The sequence below is a fragment of the Phragmites australis genome, chromosome 8 (assembly GCF_958298935.1).
Source record: "Phragmites australis chromosome 8, lpPhrAust1.1, whole genome shotgun sequence".
NCBI classification, from domain to species: Eukaryota; Viridiplantae; Streptophyta; class Magnoliopsida; order Poales; family Poaceae; genus Phragmites; species Phragmites australis.
This window is the reverse complement of record NC_084928.1, coordinates 32,573,186-32,583,923: the sequence shown is the minus strand read 5'-3', so window position 1 is coordinate 32,583,923 and position 10,738 is coordinate 32,573,186. Positions and strand designations below refer to the sequence as shown.

Sequence of the window (10,738 nt, the reverse complement as noted above, 5' to 3'; positions counted from 1 at the left end):
TGGCACAAGGGCAGCCGGGTGAGATGATGGGGGCATCGCCACACCGGCAGCCGGGGGAGACGGCAGACCAGCGACGGGGAGCGGCCAGGGACGGTGGCGCAGGGTGCAGCTAGTGGCGCAGCGGGGCCGTGCTGGCAGTGGGGAGGCACTGGCGGCTGGGGCCGGCAGCAAAGGGGGTAACTGGTGGGGGGTGGTGGGGCGGCGCTGTCGGCAGGGAAGCGCTAGAGGCCGAGGGTGGTGGCGCAGGGACAGCCAGGGGCGACGGTGTAGGGGCGGCGGCCTCACGCGTGCTAAATTGCGTCGGTAAATAAAGTGAGGGTGACAAGCAGCTAGTGAACAATGCGGGTTGGGCCGCTTCTAAGTCGCATAGCACGTCACCAACGGTAGTGGCGCTATAATATTTATAAACGATGCCATGTTCTTTGGCGTCATAATTAGCCACGTCAGCAAGCGCTTCCATCGCATATCCTACGTGGCAATATATTAGCGACAAATAACATGACGCATTTTAACGTATTTAAAGCGCCATAGTATGTGGTGGTGAAGAAGATACATTTTTAGACATCTTTCTCGGGGGATCTATTTGTAAAAATAATTTTTCAAAAAGGCTAAAAGTAAAAATTTCACGCATGGGCAGTTGCATTTCTATGCCACCTCATACGCAGACCAGGGAGCAGAAGAGTCGCTAATATTTTTGTCAAAAAGAAGGCGGATTCGAGCATATTTCCCACCACCGGCAGGCGCTTTTATAGCGAGCGCACACCAATCGCCACAAGGAAACCCAGACCGCTGCCGTCTCCCTCTCCAAAGTCTCCAGTCCATGTGCATTCCGAGCACCGCAACGCCTCACTTTTACCGAACCACCCTTCGAGCCCTCCCCTTGGGGCAAAATCGTCAGTCTACTCCAGCATAGTTGAGAAGGAGTGGAAAGCCCCTGCCGGGCCCCACCGCCTCCCCGGTCGCCCTCCTACCTTCAGCGCTATTGACCCTGGAAACTGACATGCTGGGCCAGAACGCTGGACCCACGTGTAGGTGAAGTTTTTAGGGTCTCGATGGGAGGACGTGGCGCGGCGCGGCGCGTAGCTGTAGGTGGTGGCGAGTAGGGAGGTGGTGGTGGGGCCGGATTATTTTACGTGGTTTTATTCCGCCGTTTAAAAGGGCCGGACCGCTACGCCGTGGCATTGGTTCGCCTCCACGCCCCCCTCCATTCTCACCGCTCCCACACCCCCTCGCCTCTCTCTCTCTCCGCCTCCGCTCACTGTAGGCTTTGAGGCTCGGTCCCAGCTCGCCGGGGTGGCAGCCATGACCGCTGTCGACACGGAGGCCTGCGCGGTCGTCGCGACGGCCGCCGACATCATCTGCTCGCTCCGCGCCGCCGACATCGCCGGCTGGACGCCGCCGTGGCGCAAGCATCCGCCGCCTCCACCTCCCGCCTGCGACGGAGCCGACGCCGACGGGCGGGAGCTGGCCTGGCCGGCCGTGGCGCGGGGGAAGCGGTCCCGCCGCGGGTCCCCATCAGCGTCGGGTTCGGCCTCGGCCTCGGCCTCGGCGGCGGCGAAGGAGAGGTGCGCGCGGGGCAGCCCGGCGTCCCCCCTCGACTACAGTGGCGGCTCCGGCGCGTCGACGAGCGGCGGAGAGGACGGCGCCTTCTGCTCGACGGCGCCGGCCACCGTCTACCGGCATGCGGCGCCCGCCAACGCCGCGCCCAGCATGGTACGCACGCGCCTAGCTCATCCCCATCCCCATCTCCTGTTGGTCGCCTGCTGTTGTGGGCGGTTGGTTGCTTTCCGCTTCGCGTTCGTGCCTGGCTGGTTGGACGAAACCGCCCCTCCGTGTCAGCAGCACGAGGATGACTTATCGATGAGACATCGCTTTTCTCTTCCCCAGCCTCACCTCCGCTTTTTGTTCGCGCGACCTTTTCATAATCGCGCCATCTCCTGCTCTCCTTGTTCCTTTGCTCGATGGCGATTTGAGTAAACACGCCGTGTGGTTACCTCACGGATCTCTCGTCTCCTCGTCCCAACAATATCTTGATTTCCTCTCCCGGCCGCTGCTTTTCCAGCGCGCGGTGGTGCTACCACTAGCCAGAGCAGTGGAGAATTCCTGGAATTTTATTCGTTGCCCGTACCGTACGTGTGCGTTTGCTGTTTGTTTGCCGTGGTTGACTCCCGACGGCGGAGGTGCGGCGGCAGCGGCGGCAATTCACACGGGTTGGTGGGGCTTCTGCTCCCGCTCTCAACCACGAGCCGCGGTTGCGAGTTGCGACTTGCGAGCGTCAATCGCGCGCGTGCGAAGCTGGCCCCTCCGATTGGCCCAAAATTCCAATTTTGAAAAAAAAAATCTGAAAATTTTTCCTCAATTTTTATGAGCAAACTTTTTATATTTTTTTTAAAACTTATCCTCAAAACTTTTCTCGTTAACTTATTTGAAAAAATTATTCGAAAAACTTAATTCGAAAACTTTTCCAAAAATAAAAAAAAGTGGGACAATTTTTTTCAAAAAACAGAAAGTTGAGTTGGAGCAGCTATATGAAAAGTTGCTACTTTACGCCGTGGCGCGCGTGTGGAATAGCAGCGTCCGGTTTGCGGGCCTTGCGGCATCCTTGTTTCTACATCTTCCCCAAACTGCCCTCGCCTCGTAGCCTAAGGCCATCTCCAATGCAATTTGAGAAGGTGTTTCGTAGAAAAATCAGTTTTTTTCTACCTAGGATAAGATGGGTGTCTATTCCTTAGCCTCGTGGCTTGGTAAAACATACATGGTCCGTGATGATCCGGTGAGTGCTCAAAACGATTTAAGCATGTGCATAAGTGATGTTTGTACTAGAGAAGAAGATTTTTATATAGGTGTTTACTGATTTATCATTATTTTCTTTCCATAAACAACTTTGATACCCTAAGTGGGCAGTCCGGTTATTTGCACGGTGCTTATCCTCCGGTGTGTTTCGTGCTGCGGTGGGAGCTTGTGGATGGAGAAGGTGTCGGATTCTGAAAAAATTAGGTGTTGTCGTAATAAAATATCTAGTGCTCTAATTATTAAATGATATTTTATTTAATCGATGTTATAGATCACACAAAAACTAAAGTTTGTGGTTACATCAGGAGATATAGGCTTGTTTGTTTTCTGCTTCTGATTCTGCTTCTGCTACTGTCAGAAATCAGAAACCAGAACAAACAGGGTTATAGAGATATGTGTCGAGAAACCAAAATTTTGTTGTAGAAGCTAACAACTTATTTACAAAAGCAACTTTTCAGATAAATTAAAAATACAACTTTTTAGAAAAACCTAAAAACAAAATCTCAAACAAACAACCCATAGTCAAACCGGATTAGAAGAAGGGGGCCAAGCCAAGAGGGCGCTGCCCATTGGCTCGCGCGAGCCGGGTGGCGTAGCGCCGCTAGACACGCAGGATGGTGGCAGATGCGGCGCACTTTGGTCACTCGGCTGCCGCCACGTGCCGGCGTGCTCACCAGCGTACTGCTGCATGGGTACACCTAATTTTAAGATTTTAGAATAAGGGAAATTCGCAATTTGCTCATTGATAACATACAGATGAGATGACGGATGAACGAGTTGCTTGTCCGTGCTATGATGTTCACGCTCTCTTCAATCTTCATATCGGCGTGCTTCATGAATTGCAATCTTGGTAGGAGTTAGGTGCCATTCTCCCTCCATTGGTTAGATAGAGACTAGAAGTTGTATTTTTATTATTATAAAAAAGTGAATGCTGGCCATGCTCATTCCTACCTGAAAGAAAGAAAAATTAAAGAACATGCGTCCCGTGTTGCTTTCGACGCCTGTTGTTCGTTGGACTTTTCCGGGTTTACACTAGTCTAGTCTAATGGCCCGTGTAGTTTGTTGCTGTCACTCTACCAGCATCTCGTAGCACCGCTACTGTTGTTTCGTTGGTCCGTGGCTCCGTGCTATGTTGTTTCGTTGGGCATTCACTGGCTGACTGAACTGACCGCGTGCGTGCTTTCTCTGTGCTACTGCAGGTGGGCCTCGCCGGACGGCGGTCGATCCTGCCGGTGCCACCGCCTCGCCCCGCCGGACAGCGGCCACGGAAGAAGATGGTGAGCTCCTCACGCCCAGAATATCTCCAGACAGCACAGCAAAGCACGAAAAGTAAAAGCACATTAGCCGTAGTCACAAGTACAGGAAAGCAACTAAGCAAGTGTGGTCAGGAGCTGAGTAAGCCGAGCGGGTGGCCTGCTGGTTTCACCGTGGTGCAGCACAAAGGCATGGGCACTACAGATGGTAGCAGTAGTACCGCATCTCCCCCATGATTTACGCGTTTGCACAGGCCAGGCAAAAGGTCGCCTTTGGGAGTCAGTGGCCACGGAGTCTTCACTCACTCACCCAGTCGTAGGAGAAAGGCTGTTCAAATGCTTGTGGTACGTACTACGTAGCTTAGGCTGGAATAAAGCAGTGTTGGCACAGCCCTGCCATTGGAAAGGAAAGAGAGGGCAGAGAGAGGCAAAAGTGTCAAAGGCTCCGCCTGCCCAAAAAGATCACACACCTCATCATCACCTGCTGTCCTGTGACCAAAAAGATCAAGTTTCACGTTGGAACAAAAGCTTGGTCTGCATCTGTTTCTCGGCTCTACTTTTGGTTTGACACTTGCTCGTTGTGGTTTGCAGAGGCTACCGGAGATCCAGCAAATGGTGCAGTCGCTGTCGGTGGAGAACGATGCCCTTCGCGAGGTCAATATCTCATCCTTCAAAAGAAATTTCGAGAACGCATTTGATCCTTGAATAAGCACGTACTTCTGTAGCGAATTTCCATTGTTAATTACCTCATGGTCTTTTCTTTAATTCCTTAAATGTTTCTATCTGAGCAGGAGATGAAGGCGTTGCAGCGAGCTTGCACGGCGCTGTCCAAGGAAAACGGCAAACTAGAGGTTAGTGACACACCAACAGTCTTAAACCCCTTCCCTTTCACGCCCATGTGGCATGCGGGCCACCATGCATATGCGTCCACGTTGGGGCTCGAGTGCACTTGTAAACTAGAAGAAAAAAATGGCTCTGCAGTTGGCATAGCTTAAAGCAGAAGTGATAAATCTCCCAACTTGCTACTACTACTAAAATTAGAGGTTCTCAGTCTCGCAGTGAAGCGGTGATCCCGTGTTATGCCCTTTAGGTGCCTTGATGCGTAGGCTGTTCCTAGAAGAAGTGCACGGTGTTTTGTTTGGTGTGTGTGTGTGTGGTGGGTGGGGGGAGCTCCATTTCGCATCCCTCTCAACAACCGTTGTCCTTCGTGAAAAGGATGGCGATGCTGATAAGGTTTTGGCAGGTTTAGATGTCAATTTCCGTGCCTTTTTGACTTCGGATCCTCAGGTTGGCCTTGTCGCCTGAGCTGATGTCTCTTCACGTTGGGGCAGGTGGAGTGCTGGTCCCAGTTGCAGCGACTAATTTAGAAGTTGTTTGGTTTCGGGGATGCCACTTCACCCATGATAACTGCCAGCAAAGGGTTAGGGGATGCGTGTCGTGTTGTCAAAGGGCTTGATGTGCGACGCACTAGCCGAATACCCGAGCTCGTGGCTTAGAGATGCTGATGGCAGGATTCTGTTTTGGATGGGGACCATAAAACATCCGGGCTCTGATTTTAGGCAAGTTGAAGTTTCTCTAGATTTTATAGGAAGATCTTCCTACATGTGGCAATTTTTTGCTTTCTGGAGAACTCTGAACACATGGGCTCCTTCATCTGTACGAAAGCTGCCACTGTCCACTAGCTTCTAGTATTTCCTCTTTTTTTGAAATTTATAGTGTCGCCTTTTATTCTGAGACAGACGGCTGAATGCAAGCAAGAAGGAGTTCCGATTTCTAATGCTGTTACTCCTGTGTAAGCTCTACCATATACTAGTTTCTGATCGAAGTGCATGCACATCTGGGGAAGAGGTCAAGTGCTTTGCTTTCCCAAAACCTCCGGCCATGTAGGTTGTAACAGATGCTGATCGGTGCGCTACCTGCGTCTGCAACAGACGCAGCAAAGTGTTCTTCAACTGTTCATGCACGCTTCGGTTCTGCTGGTTGTACACTGTCTAGAATCTTTTCCAATAAAGAACAGCAAGTTGCCAATCCCACCCAGACAACAGGCCAACACACCTGCCTGCCTGATTGCCTTGTATCCACACCAAAGCCGAATCCCGGGAACGATAATCTCGTGGCCTTTTTAAGCAGTGTTTGGTTGGTGGAATGGGATTGGACAGAGCAGTGAGATAGAATAGTTTAAAATCAGAGAATATTTTTGAAAGATTTGGGACAGAGCTGTTCTTAAAAAAAGCTGTTCTTAAAAAAATAGTAAAACACAACCATCCTACTTAAAATATGACACTGACGGTGGACCTGAGGTACTAAAATAGATATGTTCTACCCTACCTACCAAACAAATATCTATATATAAATGAAATCATCGCATCCTTAAATATATAAATAAAATTATCTCATTCCACCTCTTCTCCAACCAAACACAGGCCCTCACCTGCGTGCTCTTGCGTGCTGCGTAGTACTACTACTCTACTCCACAATTTTAAAGAGATACTGCTGCCGCAGCCAGAAGAATAGCAGCCTCCCTTCATTGGGTTGGTTAAGCTGGCCAATCAACTGAAATGGTCCTTGTTTGCTCTCTCCTCTTATCTGGGCAGGAGAGTGTGCTATGTACAGCACTGTAATGTCAAACATTCTGGACCTGCTAAGTCCTGTTTCAAGTTGTTTTATTACTAATGAAGATCACGGTGGCAGCTCATTGGCCCTTTTCATCTTAGTCCCGCAGTTTAATTTGAACAGAGATGTCGCTGCTCTAATTAGGAACCACGTACAGCATATCTTTATAATCCTTCCAAGTATAGTGTGCTTCTGTCTGCTGGCTACTTAGCTGGCTTTAAATGCTGCGCGTAGCCATACATAGTAGATTAACTTCCCTTCAAAATGCATGCTCAGTAAGTAGTACTTCGCAGTAGAGATATGTCTGACATTTTTTTGTAACCAATTTGTAGACAAGGATAGATCAATCAAGTATGCGACACGGGATCGTCTCTGAGAAGAATAAAGGAAAGCCGCAGCCTGATCAGCGTGCAGCTGAGCAGGAGGCTCGAAACGGCTTTGCGCTCCCTGATCTCAACCTTCCAGCGCATGACAACACTGACGGCTCAGCTCACTGATGGCTTGAAGCTCCAAATCGGTGCAGCATCATTCACTAACCTGGTAATTAACTGTATATATAGAGGAAGCTGGCTAGAAGGGGCTATGATCATGCACGAGGAAATTAAACAAGACGGCAATACCTGTTTGTTTGACAATTAAGTTACTGAATTCTAGAGTAGTGACTCATATAGTCACTGTAATTCTCCGGTCTGATGAATGCTGTTGTAGGTTCAGAAAGGAGAATTGGTGTTACATTTTCTGATAATGTTGTTTAGTTCTTACCCCGAACTTCTGTAATCTGTATGGATGCACAGAGGGAATGTTTTTATGTAGTTGAAGCTTCAAAATGAACCCATGCACGCTGTAGTCTGTTTAATCTGAACAAACTAAACTGTTGATGTTCTTTTTAAAATATATATACGGTGGGTGTTGAAGTATAAGGATCTGGCAATTTGCTGAAGTTTTATACTACAAATTATTACAACCGGTTTGTATTCATTATGTTGGTAGCAAAATAGATCTTATGTGCGCAGATTACCGCTAATTGAGGAGTTCCTCACTTAGCAGTTGCCGCATATACTTCAAAATTTTCACATAAGACTGTATAATTCATTTATGTGAAAATCCCATGTTCTAAACGGGGCTATCGTTCAGAACCAAACAGGCTCTAACACATTCGTGTGCACGTATAACAAATGTTATTTGCGGAAGTAAATCAATCGATTCACGAATGAGTGAGAGCGAACTTCTGAATATACGCGCTTCATTTCACAGCTTAGGGCCTGTTTGGGTATAAAGTATTTTTCAAGTTTTTAGGCAACATCATGGTTTCTTTAAAATATTATGGTATTGAAAACATTGAGGTGTTTGGATATAATAAAAAATATGGTTTCAACAACCGAAGTATGTTCAATACCATGGTATTTTTTTAGTATTTAAAAATCCACTTCTGACCTCTTTTTCTGGAAACTTGGCTTGCATGCTCGCATACTGCTTTGTTATACTTCGGCTAAGAAACTCCTGCTCATTTGTTACCGTGTGCATACACGTGTACAAGTAGATTCATAGTTCACGTTACACTGTATTAGCCTATGAGTTAATAAAATTGAACATGATATGACCCGAAACAATAGCTTTTTTGCAATTCTACCGGATGACGCTCGCTCAAATACAACTCTACCAAATTTTCTAGCCTATTTGTCACTCAAATACTGTTTAAACACGGCTTCCCGTTATGCACAGTAACTTTCCTGTTGTGAACAGTAACTATGAGCTAAAAAAGGCGCAAAAAATAAGTTGATTTTTGTACATGCTCTATAATTCATAAGAAACCTATTTAAACTAGATTCACCTAAAAATATTGTGTATAATTCAAACTAAAATTCTTCAAAAGGTGCTACTTTTGTAACTTTTAGAATTTTTTAAGTCCTCATAAAAATTCCAAAAAATATGGTAAAATTAAATAATATTCCTCTAATGCAATGTAATAATTTATAAAATTATCTCCCACCCTAGGTTATGTGGTGAAAAGTTGACTTACTTTGTAATGCTTTGTCATTTTTCCCCAGTGCATAAATTGCTTACTATGTCACTGCACTGTTCTGCAGCCATGCTGATTATAGTCACGCTGGGCCTGGGCGGCTGGGCCTCTTCGGACGTGCCGCTAGGCATTACAAAGTAAGTCAACTTTTCACCACATAACCTAGGGTGGGAGATAATTTATAAATTATTAAATAAATTAGTAGAATATTAGTGAATTTTTCCAGATTTTTTAGAATTTTTGTGATGACTTAAAAATTGCTAGAAGTTGCAAAAATAGCACATTTTGAAGAATTTTTGTTTGAATTTACACAAGATTTTTAGGTGAATCTAGTTAAAATAGGTTGCTTATGAATTATAGAGCATGTATAAAAATTGACATATTTTTTTTGCCTTTTCTAGCTCAGGGTTCCTGCTCACAACAGAAAAATTACTGTGTATGATGCAAACCGGGTTTAAACAGTGTTTGGATGTCAAATGGGCTAGAAAATTTGGTAGAGTGGCATTTGGGTGAGTGCCATCTGGTAGGGTGGCAAAAAATATATTGCCCCAATTTGGCCCATACAAAATTTGCTTGTTTACGTGTAAATGGATATGCATCAGTTATGTATTGTTAGGTTTAAAAGTTAATAAAATAGACATAATGTTATAGAATTGTTTCACGTACGTATCTGCATACCTTGTTTAGTTTGTTATTATAATGACAAATTAACCTAATAGCTATTTCCTTGAAACAAAATACTTTACTTAATACTACAGATGTCAAACACTTTATGGTTTTTTCTAAAACTGTAAAATCCTGTTGTATTCACAAACTGTAGTATTTCATCGCAGGCATTTAAAAAACTATATTTTTGAGAAATTATGGTTTCTAGATATTGTAACATCCAAAGAGGCCCTTAGCTTTAGAAAAATACAATTAATTCCGATGTGCTAACCGGGGCTAGTCCAACAGTACAGTTGACTTATTTTTTTTCTAATTACAAGGTGACGTAAACACACACACCACTACGAACGCACACTATACTCACATACATGTGAGTATGACTCTATCACACATCTACATATAATGTTACTAAAAATACTCGTATGCACGTAAATCGTAGATCCTAATACTCCACTACCATATCAAGAGGTTGTTCCCCACTGCCTTGTTGCTCGGCTAGTGACAAATGCAACCAGTTGTACTTGTTACGCATTAGTTGTGTTTATTACTGATTGATCAAGATTTTATGTGGCGATCGTTCGATTGCTGAACTTAGTGATGACTATGATAAATGTTTTGGATAAAGCAAATGGTAGTATCAACTGTCAAGGAACCTCCAACACAGAAAAGTCCTTGCCCACTTGAGCCAAATTTTGAACGTGGGCCTCTAGTGGTCCGTTTTCAGCGCAGCCAAGGGCCGCCTCCAACACTCCTCGCCTACTTGAGCCCATTTATGTACATGGGGCCTTTGGTGGTCCGGTTCGAGATCACCCAATCAAAGTAGGCTGCCTGTTATTCTCTCCTCGAGTTATTTATTTATATATATATATTTATTTTCTTAATATTTGTAAAAATACACGTTTAGTTCAAAATATTACACATCTACCTACTATCGTCCGTTGAAACGACGATAACAAGGTATCACCTATCCAACAAACGACATCTTGGAGGGCTTATGTGCAACGGCCAAAAAAAAAAATACATTAGTCGACATGACGTTCATGTCAACAAGTCACCCAACCAATAGACGACATTTTTACTATCACCTAGTTCCTATTGAAAAAGATACCGTTCGTTCAACGGGTAACATATTTTCCTACACATATGCAGTGCATACAACAACACCTTTTCCTACGAGCATGCAACAACACCTTTTGTTAATCACATGTATATAGGAAAAGATATTATACGTTTAACAGGTGACACATTTTCTAATGGGGCCTAAGTAGAGCCTTGTCATCTTTCCAACAGGCACCAGCTCTTTGGTTGGGTGATACATTAACTTAGACTTAGGATATTTAATTTTTGACCGCTACTCCGTTGGCTCTATAAGATGTTTCCCATTAGATAAGCG

General features: G+C 45.6%; 1 protein-coding gene across 1 annotated transcript; it reads left to right on the top strand.

Annotated features, from left to right (window-relative positions):
* The first annotated feature begins 1,171 nt into the window (after positions 1–1,171).
* On the top strand, positions 1,172–7,579 carry LOC133927117 (uncharacterized). The gene is made up of 5 exons (XM_062373422.1): positions 1,172–1,713; positions 3,993–4,070; positions 4,638–4,700; positions 4,838–4,897; positions 6,992–7,579. Exons 1-5 carry the CDS (start codon positions 1,303–1,305, stop codon positions 7,154–7,156), a joined length of 777 nt encoding a protein of 258 aa, XP_062229406.1. The 5' UTR covers positions 1,172–1,302; the 3' UTR covers positions 7,157–7,579.
* Positions 7,580–10,738: the final 3,159 nt, after the last annotated feature.